Consider the following 14,259-nt stretch of genomic DNA (forward strand, 5'->3'; position numbering starts at 1 on the left):
TTTTAGTCCATCAGCATCTGGGGGGAAAAAATAAGACAATGATACCTCCTCGCCAGTAGGTGTCGCCAGAGGGAAATAAATGATTGCTGGAAAACAGCGGGTGAGGAAAATGTGCGGTTCAAAGTGCATGTTGTGTTGTTAATTCTCTGTTGGCAAGATGTCGGGCCACGACCAGCTGGTCCTCTGCTTGTGTGAATTAACTCGGTAAGATAAACATGAATGTGTTGTGTAATATGTTTCCAAACCTATTGATTAATAATTCCTGCGTGTTTTGAACGGATGAGCTGTCATTGTAGCTGTCTGCTGTTTGTTTTGCATCTTTATCTGTGTTCACCCTAGTAATAGAAATCACTAGAATAGAACATAACAGAATAATAGTTAATAGTTCACACGGAGCATATTGTACTAAATAGCATTTTTATTCTTAATGCAGACCAGCACTACTGAGTCATTACAATGTGTCTGAATGCCATAATGTATAATGCACTAAAACGACACTACAGTGACAGAAATATGCTTTGGCAGGAGCTTTTCCAGACCTCATTCAAGACATTTCAGCCTCTCATGTGTTTAAAGTCCCGTGTCTCTCACTGTTGCAGGTTGCTGTGGAAGTTACTGTTGCCCCTGGTGTTTTTGTGCGTGCTCCTGGTCGCCGTCCTGGTCCTGCTGGTGCTGGGTGTGCGCCTGTGGCTGCAGACCAACAGGAACGCACGGCGGGCGAGAGACGGCCGTCCCACCGTGGCCTTCTTCCACCCTTACTGCAACGCTGGCGGCGGGGGAGAGAGGGTGCTCTGGTGTGCCATCAGGGCGCTGCAGAACAGGTAAGCTTAAACTGTAAAGTTAAATGCACTTGCACAAAAAAAAATCCACATCACTATTTACTCCTTGGAAATATTGTTTTGACTCAACAACCAACCTCTGCACAGGTACGCCGACGTCAACTTTGTGGTGTACACGGGTGACCATGGCGTAACGGGCCAGCGGATTCTGGAAGGGGCCCGGCGCCGCTTCAACATCGTGCTCCCCCGGCCGGTTCAGTTTGTCTTCCTGCAGCACCGGCTGCTGGTGGAGCCCAGCCTGTTCCCCCACTTCACCCTGCTGGGCCAGAGCGTCGGCTCCATCTTCCTGGGATGGGAGGCGCTCACCGAGTTTGTGCCGGACCTGTACATCGACTCCATGGGCTACGCCTTCACCCTGCCCCTCTTCCGCTACCTGGGCGGCTGCAGCGTGGGGAGTTACGTCCACTATCCCACCATCAGCACGGACATGCTGTCTGTGGTGAGGGAGAGGAACCCGAGGTAATCACAAAACATCTCTCTGCCACACACACAGCTTTGTCATACAGCTGTGTGTGAATGCTGAATGTTATTGCGGGCTTCTTTTACCTGTTTTTAATGATTAATGAAATGGCCTCTATATTTCTTATTTTATGTATTTCCTGCTGGGGTGAACACAACATGAGCAGGGATCATTCAACAGTGTAAACCAATAGGGGATGAGTTGGAGAGATAAAATATGGGTTTTATTTGATGTGATGGATGGAGGGGCGGCATTGTTAAAAAAAAAAATCTGAGGGCTTTGTTGGTTGAACTTTTTATTTATGCCTCCTGGTGCCACATGAGCTAATCATTTAATACACATTTCCGAAAGTAAAAGAAATGGCAGTTCTTTTGATGAGGACTGTAAAGGGACATGAAGTAATCACTCCGCTTTTTACTGACCTCTGTTGGTGAAGAGCTGAAATTGCAACAAAAGTAATATCCATGCACACAAATCTCTGTTGAGTCTTTGTCATCATCTGGTTTAAATCCAACTTAATGACCTACTTTAAAAAAAAAAAAAAAAAAAAAAACCTTTCTTTTCAGACATACTACATTTTTCCAAAGGGACTTCAAAGGATACTGAAAGTAAAACAATGACATTGCTATGATTACAGGCTATAATTTCATTTTAAATGTTTTGGGGTGGTAAAAACTGACTTACTGCCACTTTTAAACCCCATATATAAATGGAAATTTTACCAACTGGTATTCTTAGCTTGCAAAAATGTCACCATCAGTGTTAAGCCATCGCTCTGAGTTGCTGGTTACTAATTTCCACTCTGTTATTGATTATTAGGTTCAACAACGCCGACTACATCTCCAACAACTTGTTCTTGAGTGCCTTCAAGGTGGTCTACTACTGCCTGTTCGCCCTGCTGTATGGCATGGCCGGCTCCTGCAGTGACCTCGTCATGGTCAACTCCTCCTGGACGCTTGACCACATCCTGTCGCTGTGGCGCGCTCCCAACCGCACCAGCGTGGTCTACCCGCCCTGCGACGTCAGCGCCTTCCTCGATATCCCGCTGGAAGAGGACGGAGACAGGAAGTGCCATTCCATCGTTTCTATCGGGCAGTTCAGGCCCGAGAAGGACCACCGTCTGCAGATCAGGGCTTTCAAGAAGCTGCTCGACAAGAGAGGGGGGAGCCAAGGGGGCCGGGGGGCGCTCAGGCTGGTTCTGATCGGAGGATGCAGGAACCAGGAGGACGAGGACAGGGTGCTGATGCTGAGGGGGCTGTGCCAGGAACTGGGTGTCGCTGACCGGGTGGAGTTTAAACTGAACGTCCCATTCGAGGAGCTGAAGAGAGAGCTGGGGGAAGCCACCATCGGCCTGCACACCATGTGGAACGAACACTTTGGAATAGGTAATATACCTTACTGTGGCACTAATTATATAATTTTGGCAAGGGCTGAACGATATGATTACAAAAAAAAAATCTTTGGCAATTATTTTTACAATATTGTTACTGCCATATGATACACAATGTCAGTGGGAATGATAATTTTTGCAGCATAATGATCATTTTCACTGAAAATACTTTAAAAATGATGATCTGGACTATTTTGTCACATTTTATCTTAAAAAAAAAAAAAAGTAAGCTCCTTGCACTTGGCTGTTTTGCAATATGAATCTTAAGATTAATTTAGTGTTTATTTATTTTTGGATGCTGCTAATGGGATTTTTGTGATATGGAGGGGAAGGATGCATTTTGAAAATTGCAGTTGCTGGCCTAAAGAGGTCACTACAACATTATTTTCTTGTTTGCCCATGTGTAGCACCATATCTCACATACTGCAAGTCATATTTGACCCCAATTTTGAAAGGATGATGATGAGCATCTCAGCACTTTTTCCTGCATTTTCCAGAAGTTTTTTTCCCTCCAACATTTTCCAATACAGCTAAATTTCATTACAAATAAACATTTTTTCCCAATTGGCCCAGATGGAAAATAACATTTGAGGGACAACATGCTTCCTTTTGTCTTGTTAAAATAATGATACTTTAAATGAAATCACACAAGGGTATACACAGTGCTGTTCACCGAGAAGTGCCCATAATGATAATAAACCTCACTGATAATGCGTGGATAACACCTGTTAATCCATTGTTATCAAGCTGACTCTTCAGTAAAGATTTGCACATAAAAAGCAGCTTTCCCCCTCCAGGTGTGGTGGAGTGTATGGCTGCAGGGAAGGTCATTCTGGCCCACAAGTCCGGTGGGCCCAAGCTGGACATCGTGGTGCCCTTTGAAGGGGGCCAGACGGGCTTCCTGGCCGACGATGAGGACAGCTACGCGGAGGCCATGGAGAGGATCCTGGCTCTGTCACCCGACAGCAGGCTGCAGATCAGACGCAGCGCCCGCCAGTCGGTGGCTCGCTTCTCCGACCAGGAGTTTGAAGCCTGCTTCCTGGCCGCCATGGAGCCGCTGCTGGGAACACTTGAACGATGAGGAGGGTACTCCTCACCTTCCCTGTGTGTGTGTGTGTGTGTGTTTGTGTGTGTTGTTAACCTGTGGCGGACATCTCAAGCACCACTGTACTATCAGATGCACTTAAACAGGACACAGGCTGCACTTACACAGCAGGACAAGTGACAAAATCAAAATTTGGCCAGGCAGCTCAAACACTGATCAGATGTGTCCATCCGGGGGAATGTAAAATAGCTAACTGATTTTTAACTCATTTATTAAAACATTGCCAATACAGATCCACCCCTTTAGTTCAGCTGTAGAATGATTCTTAAAAGGAAAAAGACAGTCCACTTGATCTTTATGTAGGCACTTGCTTCTCTTAAGATCCTTGAAAAATCAAATGTGACCCTTTTAAAATAAGTCACATGGCCCAGAATCAGTGTTTTTTTTTTTTTTTTTTTTTAAATTAACACCTAATCTAATTATATTTGTAGTGACAGCAATGAAAATATAAGATCTCAGCTTCATTTGGGAGTGTGTAAATCCAGATATTGTCCCATGAAATGACATTTCAAGCTTTGTTTCCAGTGATAAATGTAGTTTGTTACACTGTTGAATCCCCTCTTTTTGTACAGGATGCATTCCATCTTTGTTTGTCTGTAGTGCCAGTTTGTTTGAAAATATTCTTATGGAGAAATGGATCAATGAAGGGATTTGGGGGAACAAATGAGCCCTCCACAGTGGATCTGGTGAAACAAAGACGGCTCTCTTGAATAACATGTTGAAAGACTCATTGCAATATTGTACACTGATATTGTTACTTCATTTATTGTTTACAAGAACCAAAATCAATGCTCTGCATACCCAAAATGTGAAGTATTTTTGATACTGATGATGAATGTAATAAAGATATAATGGGGATGGGGAAAATTTGTTGTTAACAGCACAGTGATGATCGTTCAATAAAAGTTGACCCGTCGCTGTACTTGTAAATGGACTCTGATGCACTGTGTTGAATATAAATTAGAAGTGCAGTGGATTCAGAATCTGTTCCATTTGACTCTGTTAAAAGTACGATCACGTTTTGTTCCACTCTGTTCTCATTAAACTGGTTCGCAGCACCACAAGATCAACATCGGGTCGATGTTGAAATGAGCTCAGAGCTCTGACGTCAGCGGTCTGTCAGGAGAACAGAACGAGGTCAACGATCCATCGTGTTTATTTGGATAGCTCTTAATCACTGTTACAATCTCAAAGGGCTTCACAACGCCCACACTGAGAACAAAAAAAAAAATTATGAAAGTGACCCCTTGCAACCTTAGACCCTCAACTGAGGACAAGAAAAAAGTCACAATGTCCAGAGGAGGGCAAAAAGTCTAAAATTGAATAGGATTTAGAAACTTAGCCAGGTAAGATTTCACCATATGCCGATGACAGTGATTTAAATCTGTAAGACAAAACTTGAATGTAAAATTTTGTAACTCATCCATGTTTGCTAATAATAATCAAAATTTCAGAAGATAAAGCAGTTATAAAAGTTATCTGCCTAAAATGCTAATCCCGGTTTGTGGAATATCCCCACATCGCCTCTCAATCCTCAAACAGCCGGACGCAGAGTCACTACCTGTTCTCTATAAACATCCATGGTCACTACTGACTAAACCACAGGTCTCACAAAACTCATCCTTCCAGGTTCTATTTTGGTTCAAGTTGTTGAATTTACCTTATTGACCTTTAACTTGCAAAGCTTACAACGGTTTTAGACCTAAGCCAGCAGTACAATTTTGAATTCATCTCATTCAAACTACCTTCGATGGCAAAAACAACCATCCAGTGATTTACTCTCATACCTACTGACTGTCACGGTTCGATTTCTCAATGACTCTGAGGGAAATTGTCTCAACAGCAATCAGAGCTTCCTGGCAAGCTTGGGATATGAGAGACGGCGGCAGGAGGAAGCCATAATCTCCTTGGTCCTGGAGCTCAAAGGAGAAGACGTATTTGATGCCTTGGTTGAAGGCCCAGTCAGTAGAACCACCGGAAGCCACATCTGGAGAAAAGAGGGGAATAGATAATAATAATAATAAACTTTATTACAGACTCAATGGTCTAGATAAAAACAAGACAGTACATACAAAATATATAAAAGACAATAAAAGAAGCATACACAACATATTCACAACGCAATATGTACAAGTCACTTAAAACAATTAAAAATCAATGCCCTCAGGAGACAACTATACCAGTGCTTCCATATCTTGGACTGATAGCGTGTAGTGCTAAATTTGATACTTGTCTACGCCATGATTATATCATTTTCTGAGCTGTTCAGCGACATATAAATTTGTACATAAAATTTCTCAAAGTGGCTTGCAGTGTATTAACTCCTGCAGCCACAAACATCTCACTGGCGCGACACCAATGAGGTTTTTTCAGCAGAATTCTCATTGCATCATTGTATGCTACCTGGAGTTTACGCAGGCTTGCTTTACTACAATTTGACCACAAGTGGGCAGTATAGAGAGGAGTGCAGTGTGCTCTGAAAAAAGCCACCTTCACTCTATCTGTACATGCACCAAACTTGCGAAGCAAACTATTCGCCTGAGCATATAAAGCACGGCCTGTCTTGGTCATCCTTCAACTGGTCTGTAATGAGATATCCAAGATACTTTACTTTACTAAGTACTCTCAAATTATTATCTGACAATTTGAATGTAAGAAACATTAGACATTTGTCCTCCTTTGTTCTACAAATCATGACCACACTCTTATCTGTATTGAACTTCATGTCACGGACAACACCATAGTCAGAGCAGACATTAAGAAGCTGCTGGAGGCCAGCACTGCAGGAGGTAAAGACCACAAGGTCATCCGCATACACAATATGGTTCACCAAAGTATTGCCTATCATACAACCGGTTTTACAGGTGTTCAAGGCTGATAGAAAGGTCATCAACATACAGATTAAAAAGAGTTGGTGAAAGGATTCCACCTTGTCTGACCCCATTCCTAACCCCAAAAGGGGCAGAGACACAATGACCCCATTTTACCCGGGCCCTCTTGTTCAACATCAGTGTCTGACCTCACAAAAGCTCTTCTGGATAAATGAGCAAAAATTCCCACAGACACGCCAAAATCTTGTAGAAAGCCTTCCCCAGAGGAGTGGAAGCTGTTGTAGCTGCAAAGGGGGACCAACTCCATATCAATGCCTATGGATTTAGTATGGGACGTCATAAAAGCTCTTGTGGATTTAATGTGGTGGTGGCCCAATACTTTTGTCCATATAGTGTATGTGAGGTTGAAGCTCTTATGCCAAAGACAGATTTGGCATATTACAATATCAACTAAATAACTTACATGTTCTTGTTGCTGAAGCTCCATACTCATATGTATTCCCGGAGAATGTTTTGATCCTCTCAGCTGCTTCTTTTACCAGTTCATTCTGTTGAAAAGGTACAGAAATCCTTATTTAAAAAAACAAAAAACAAAAACAAAACCTAAAAGTTCGGTAGCAAAATCGTGGCTTTGACCAGTGAAAGTCCATGCAAAGTTTTGCTCAAATCTCCCCTTCCTTTCTTTTTGTAATACGTACCAGTTCATCATGAGTTGGTGGTTTCTCCAGAGTGTGGGCGTAAGGAAAGAGCAGCAGCTGAGAGTAGGAGTGGATGGTGTAATATATCTGTACGGAGCCGTTGCGGCTGCGCAGGAAGTCGGTCACAGCCTGGGTCTCTGGCTCCGAATGAGGGGATGAGCCACAGTAGATCTGCGAACATGTATTATTCAAGGCCCCCTCCGCTGCACAGGCCAGAGTACAGTGGTCAGATTTGTAGTAAAAACATGCTGCAGCTTCAAAATTCAGTTTCACAGAAAAAAGATGATTCATTCAAGTCTGACATTAATCTCAGTGGAACTCAGTGGCACCCTTTAAATCCTTCTAAATCCAGTTGTTATCACTGGGTTGAATAACAGTGTGGAAGGAGGTGGGCATTAGTGTTAACAGAGGACGCACTGCACCAGTTGGCATCAAAGTTCCTGTTGAGGTCGACTCCAACACACAGCCTGTCCTCGCTGTACGAGCGATTCTTCCTCCACATCCGGTTCCAGGGTAAATGCTGAAAAGTGGAAAACACTGTTTAATATTTTATTCAGAAAAAATAAACATAGAGCATTGTGTAACAGTGAAAAAACAAACCTTATAGCAACTCCAAAGCTGTTTCATTTACACAGTGTATCATGTGTATTTGAATTAAAATGTCTTGAATTAAAAAAAAAAAAAAAGGAGTCATTTTTACTTCACTTTGGTGCTAGGCTAATGACTCCCATAGACTTGAAGTCTTTATGCTAAGCTAACATTAATTGCTACCCATGGGAGCCTAACCACTGGACGTACAGAGGTGAAAATGGTATTGAACATCTTTTCTCAGTCTGAGTAAGTTGGTAAACAGAGTATTCCTTTGAGTCGATGTCACTTCCATACTCTTCTGAAACTTGTGGATAATCTCTTCCTTACCATGGGAAGCCACGTGAATTTGTATCCATCAGGGTTCATAACAGGGAGGACGTAGACATCCATGTTATCCAGTATATCAGTAATGTTTCCATCTTGCTTGTAATTTATCAAGGACTGCAAAGAAAACACCACGATCAAAATGATGAACTTCACAACAAAAACACCACGTTGGCGGCCGTCTCGAGTCAGAAATTGGATCTGATGTGTGTGGTACTGACATGATGCACAAACCAAATGCAGAAGGCCGGGGAGATCCATTCCCTGGCGTGGATGCCACAATCGATCCATATTGCTTTCTTATCAGCTTTCTTGTCTCCAGTCAGCTGGAGAAAGAGATTTCAAAGATATTCACTAAGGGATAGTTGTTGATATATTTATAATTAGCCAACATAATGATATAGTGTCACATGATTACTAGACAGCGGTGGTACCTTCAGGACATAAAGTGGCCTTTGTTCAAAAGACTTGCCAATTAAGATGGTTTCAACTCTGTCAGGGTACGTCTGGGCAGTCAGGTTGATCCACTCATAGATCTACATTGGACACATTAAGTTTCCTTTAGCATGTTGCCCTTGGAAACACTAGAACAAAAGCAAATTCACTCATTCATCCATTTTCCCAGCTGCTCACTGGACTGAAGTGGAAAAACTGCTGTTGTACAGAGAAAGAAGGAATGTCCTTTTGTTTTTTGGACACAAAATTTGCATCCATTTACACTGGGCCATGCCTTTTCCAACATTTTTGTGTGCCTCCTCTCACCCTGGCAAAGTCTTGTCGAAGCATGTATACAACAAAATGACATTTGTAGTGTTAATTAGTGTTGAATTCTCAGAGGTAATTATTTGGAATTGACAAATGTTGACTGACAGCCATTTGCATGTGTCTCTTGGAGCGAATGTCCAAAACTGTCGACAAGTTATACATTAACCCCAAAGGATGTGGACTGATAGAAACACTGGCACACATTCTCTGAATTAAAATTCAGCAATTTTGCTGTTAAAAAAGAAAAACTGCAAACGTCTTAACGCACCAGACGTGCGTCCATTCTGCTGTGTTAGTGGGAGCTAACAGTACGAAACAAAGCTTCACACAAAGCTTTCTAGACGGTATCTCAAGAACAAAGATGTTTAAAGCGTTTAAACTGGAAACTGTGTAGTGTTTTAAGGGTTACTTTTCTTCTTACAAGATTAAATGAAATTAGGAAATGCTCTTGGTCCTAGATTGGAATAAAAAACAAAAAGGCTCTCATGGGAGACTGATCTTTGATCTTTGCAGAACCCTGACGAGTGATAATAATCCACGTGATAATAATCCACGTAACTGCTGTTTGTGATCATGTGTGTAAACCGTACCTCTTCCAGAGGGTGATACCTCTCATAGAAACTTGAGATGTTAACTGAGGTAGCAGAGGATTTCTGTGCCTCAATTAACTCCTTGGTGCGGTTGAACTCCTCCCTGAAACAAGACCATAATTCGGGCTATTAACTAAGCTTTAAATGAGTATTTCACAGAAATAAATACATGCAACACTCAGAAATGACTGATCATGTATGTACTGGTTTGCTGTGCTGCTCTGCAGCAAATCCTCATCTTCTTCAGATGCGTTACCAAAGAAAACCCGCAGGATGACATCCTTCACTTGATAAAACTGCGGCGACCCAGGCAGCAATGATGCTAGCTGGGAGAATACAGACAAAACACAACTGAGGAGACACTTTGAAAACGATGAGGTTCACATCACACAGCCCCGGGTGAGATAGGAGGATAGGAGGGACTGAGGTGAAGAGCTTTACCTCATTTTGTTCCTTAAGACGAGCTATGTCCCTCAAGGTGTCCAGCTGCTCTCGTGTTGAGGGGGTGGCTGGGAGAACTGGATCGCTGAGAGGCACAGGAGTAAAGCAAAGCATCAGCTGAGACTTCTTGGTGCTGTGAGCTGATCACACCAGCTGTGAAACAATCAAGTGTCTCCACATGATTGATTCAAACCTTGATTCCTGCAGGATACGTGGCAGTGTAACTTACTGCGTTGATGCACACTCTCCTGCCTGGGGGAGACGGTACGAGATCGTCAAAAAAGCCCAAACTAGAAGGATCTTCATGTTTATGGTGGAGGATTTAGGGGAACATTGTCACAAGATAGTTACATCGATTAGATTATTGGTGTTTGTTTAGAAGTGCACTTTGTTCACAGAGCTCAGCGGTGGAAGTGCCGAGGTCACTCTTAAAAGCAGAATAGCATTAAATTTCTGAATGAATTACACACGGACCTCCTATCGCCTGTTATTGCAGCTTCCTCCAAAATCTTCACCGTAGACCCAAGAGGATTTTGTGGCAACACATTATGAACCTCTTTCTTGCAGTGGCAGCATGTTCACTGCTACAATTAATCACTGATTGTGAAAAAACAAAATAAAAACACCGCAGCATGTCGTAAGTTTGCAAAAGACACCAACCAAACCCTCCTGAGAAGAACACACTCGGTCAGCAACCAGACTTTGTGTGCCGGCTGGACACACACCTCTACAACACACACTTCCCACTCTCATCACCTTAATTAAAGCAGCTGACTCCAATTAGCTTTTGGAGAAGTCAATAGCACGGACGTTCACATACTTTTGCCTTTTTTGGGGTCATTTTCCTCAATAAATAAATGGATGAGTTTCATGTTTTTGTTGTCATTTGTTTCATTTGATTGTCTCGTTATCTAGTTTTAGTTTTGTGTGTGAAAATCTGACCACATTTTAGGTCATATTTATGCAGAAATAAGGAAATAAGGGATTCACAGACTTTCAGGCACCACTGTCGTGAAAAGTATGAATTCCTATCAGAGTGCACCTTTAAACTGGCACAGGATCCTAGGATCGATAGTGGAGGACAAAGGTTGGGAGCTGTTAGGAGCCACACACCGACCAGGGGAATGGGACGGTGAATTCTTTATTTATTTTTTGGTAGGGGCCATTGAGTTTGGGGGGTGGGGAAAGTGGTGTTCACACAGAGGCTGAACATATTTAGAGGGGCAGTGAGCGCACAGCCGAGGTACTTGAATTTGGTGCTAGTCAAAATGAAGACGTCCATCCTTCTCTTGGCCTTGCTGCAGGCTCTGGGCTGCTCAGGTGAGTGGCTCTCTGTTACACCCGCACATACAGGAGGTGACCGCCGCTGACTAACCCTGTCCTCACCCGGGACGTTTGGCCCCGCAGGCTTACCGGCGCACAACGCTGAGCCGGCAGCTATCGAAGACAGGAGCCTGGGGGCGTCTTTGGCACAGGTCAACACCGTGTACGCCGTCAACAACCTCTACCGGGTGACTCGGGCCTCTCTGAAACGGGTGAGGTTATACACAGGATATGGCCTTCTTTTATTTTTACCTCTTATACAATGTCTGTTCAGAGAAATAGGATCAAAATCAACAAAGAAAATGCTTTTTAATACTCTAATTAGGCCAGAAGAGGGTGAATACATTCTGTCCAGCATGAGATTTAATTCAATTTTCTTTGTCAGGGTATAATCCTCTTTTGAGTACACTCACTTGTATGTAATATACCAAAATGATCACTATTGTGAAAATGGATTCTTTGCCCTTTGGCCTGCACTGGACAAGATTATCACGGAGTTAAGATGCTTGAGAGAGAGTCGGGCCCCCAGCAGCATCTCAACATCAGTGCTGAGGTCATTTTTGAGGATTTGAGAGCCAAGCTGTTTTTTGGAAATTGACTTGAACTTGTTACTTTGCAGTTAATATAACACACATTCAGATTAGTGAATAGTGAAATGGCATATTTTCATTTCACGTCCTTTATTTCCATTCTTATGATGATTACTGGTAGTGGTGGAGGGAGTGATGGATAAATTATTATCACAACTATCCTGTGTGTCCCAGAAAGTACCCCTGGGTATGAACACCTACGACCTGATGATGGTGTTTGGCATTAAGGAGACAGACTGCCTGAAGACTTCGGGAGCAGATCCTCAGACATGCGCCTTCAAATCTGGCTTCTTTGTGGTGAGATAATCAACCAAAAAGCATCGAAAAATGTGGAAAATAGTAATCCCAAACCAATTTTAGGGTTTGTTTAAGCCTCTCTGATGCCTGATGGAGAATAAAACCAGTGTCAGAAACGTGAGGGAAGAGTCTTTTTCTGCATTTACAGTTTAGCTAATAATACTACCCTCTGTTCACTGTTTCAACTTAAAAGGAGTTAAAAAAAAAAAAGAAGAGAAATAATATCTATGCAGGTATCCACTGATGGATATCAACTTTATACAGCTGTATCGAGGGGTGATAGTAACTAATAACTCAGATTTTTGTGCGCTTGTACTTTTTAGTATTTCCACCACTGGTTGTATCCAAAACTGGCATGACATGACAGATGTGGAATATTCCCAGAATCACCGTACGCTGCGGTGGCCATCTTGATTCTAGTGGAGACACATGTTGACAGACAGCTGCCCTCTGTTTACTTTGGCACCAACACTGGATTTATTAGGACAGACTGTGACGGTCAAGTCAGGAGTGATGCAAGGGCATAGTGACGTAGGTGGACTATCAGTGGATCATTATGCAACTGTCACACCAGTGTACAACCTGAGAGTATTATAATAATGGTCAGAAGTCCTAATGAAATATTTGTGTGGTTATTAACTATTTAAAAAAAAAAAAAAATACATACTTGAAGGAGCCTGTTTTTGCAAGGCTCTGGTTCCCTCACAGCTTCAGTAGTGCCGCTCTGGAAAGGAGATAAAGGTCATAATATTGTGATGCAATGGATACAAATTTCTTCATAACAAATATGTTGCCCCAGAAAAAGCCTGTTTCAAGAACTTTGAAGGCTTGTGAAAAGTTTGAACACATCAAAAAGCATGAGATTAGAAATGTTTTTTTTTTTTTTGCTGTTCATCTTCTCATGTGTGCCCGGCTCTCTCCACGCCTCTCTCCAGCCCTCCTCCACCTGCTCCAGTCGCGTGCGAGTGTCTGCTGACGCCATCCAGGTGATTTCTCTCAGGTGCGGCCATGACAGCGACTCCAGCTCAGACTCCAGCGAGGAGGTGAGGAAACCCACCAAGGGAGGGAGGGAGGGAGGGAGGGAGGGAGGGAGGAAGGCGAGGGAGAGGAAGAGTGGGAGACAGTAGTGGTAGAAGGAACGGAGGGGGACAGCAAGTCAAAATTGAATGAAAGAAGTGGGGAGCTGTTAAAAACATGAAAACATTCTTTTGCTTTTTATTTGCCAGTGCAATTCTCATTACTTTTTTCATTAAATATATAGATATTTTCAGTTTTCAGCTATATTTATGGCTAAAATTTCTCTGAAGTGTGTCTTGTATTTGTATTTCTTACCATCTACACTTGTCAATGTCCAATCTTTGATTCTACACACACACAGATGTTTGCCAGCAGAGGGAGGCACCACTTCAATTTCCCATCATTTGTGAACAGAGGTGAGTGAGTGCACACTGATCGAAACGAGGTCCACGTCCGTTAAAAAATTAAGATGCAAGAACTCAATGAGCTTTACACTGGACTCAAATTCCTTAGCTGTGTATCTAGTTTGACGTTTAACACATCAACATTATTGACCAGAGGCCTGATGAATTCTGACAGACCCGGCTCCCCCTGCACCCGAAACACCACCCGTCCAGCCCGACCGCCCCGCCCAGAGCCAGCCAGCGGGGGGCCGGCCCAGAGAAGACAATTTCAACAACTTCCTGGAGTGAAGAAGAAAATGAGGCCTTTAGCTGCTGATCAGAGGGAAAACATAAATAAAAAAATAATAATAAAAAAAGGTTTGCACAGTATAACCACTTTGTGTTTTATTCCCCCCAAAACTTTTAAAGCTGGTGTGTGTGAGACTTTTGACGGTTTTAGGGTTGAAGGTTCCACAGATTTATATGACTAAAATGGTGTAATCACAATACTTCCTAAAATAAAGTTTCCTTTTCAATGACATAATATAATTTGGGATTCTTCTTCTTTCTTCGTGCAAGACCGAGGTCCACTGGCTGAATGCCATTTTCCCCTTA

General features: G+C 42.7%; 3 protein-coding genes across 5 annotated transcripts; 2 read left to right on the top strand and 1 right to left on the bottom strand.

The window, feature by feature from the left end:
* The first annotated feature begins 113 nt into the window (after positions 1–113).
* alg11 (ALG11 alpha-1,2-mannosyltransferase) lies at positions 114–4,724 on the top strand. Its single transcript, XM_030072349.1, has 5 exons — positions 114–204; positions 600–821; positions 927–1,298; positions 2,119–2,684; positions 3,487–4,724. Exons 1-5 carry the CDS (start codon positions 158–160, stop codon positions 3,768–3,770), a joined length of 1,491 nt encoding a protein of 496 aa, XP_029928209.1. The 5' UTR covers positions 114–157; the 3' UTR covers positions 3,771–4,724.
* On the bottom strand, positions 4,715–10,477 carry LOC115373785 (carboxypeptidase B2). Of its 2 annotated transcripts, XM_030072367.1 has the most exons (12): positions 10,264–10,477; positions 10,035–10,119; positions 9,798–9,919; positions 9,594–9,696; positions 8,673–8,774; positions 8,460–8,564; positions 8,242–8,355; positions 7,741–7,843; positions 7,324–7,526; positions 7,089–7,173; positions 5,582–5,781; positions 4,715–4,910 (listed from the first exon to the last, which is right to left on the bottom strand). In XM_030072367.1, exons 1-11 carry the CDS (start codon positions 10,338–10,340, stop codon positions 5,582–5,584), a joined length of 1,299 nt encoding a protein of 432 aa, XP_029928227.1. In that variant the 5' UTR covers positions 10,341–10,477; the 3' UTR covers positions 4,715–4,910. The 2 variants fall into 2 exon arrangements, with proteins under 2 accessions (XP_029928227.1, XP_029928221.1); XM_030072361.1 differs by lacking the exon at positions 4,715–4,910 and having other exon boundaries at positions 5,450–5,781; positions 10,264–10,476.
* Positions 10,478–11,070: 593 nt separating this feature from the next.
* spp2 (secreted phosphoprotein 2) lies at positions 11,071–14,188 on the top strand. Of its 2 annotated transcripts, none has more exons than XM_030072377.1 (6): positions 11,071–11,354; positions 11,442–11,569; positions 12,122–12,244; positions 13,180–13,287; positions 13,623–13,677; positions 13,841–14,188. In XM_030072377.1, the coding sequence occupies exons 1-6, from the start codon at positions 11,303–11,305 to the stop codon at positions 13,951–13,953; spliced, it is 579 nt and encodes a 192-aa protein (XP_029928237.1). In that variant the 5' UTR covers positions 11,071–11,302; the 3' UTR covers positions 13,954–14,188. The 2 variants fall into 2 exon arrangements, with proteins under 2 accessions (XP_029928237.1, XP_029928244.1); XM_030072384.1 differs by having other exon boundaries at positions 11,072–11,354; positions 13,820–14,188.
* The last annotated feature ends 71 nt before the right edge of the window (positions 14,189–14,259 follow it).

The sequence above is a fragment of the Myripristis murdjan genome, chromosome 2, assembly GCF_902150065.1.
Source record: "Myripristis murdjan chromosome 2, fMyrMur1.1, whole genome shotgun sequence".
NCBI lineage: Eukaryota > Metazoa > Chordata > Actinopteri > Holocentriformes > Holocentridae > Myripristis > Myripristis murdjan.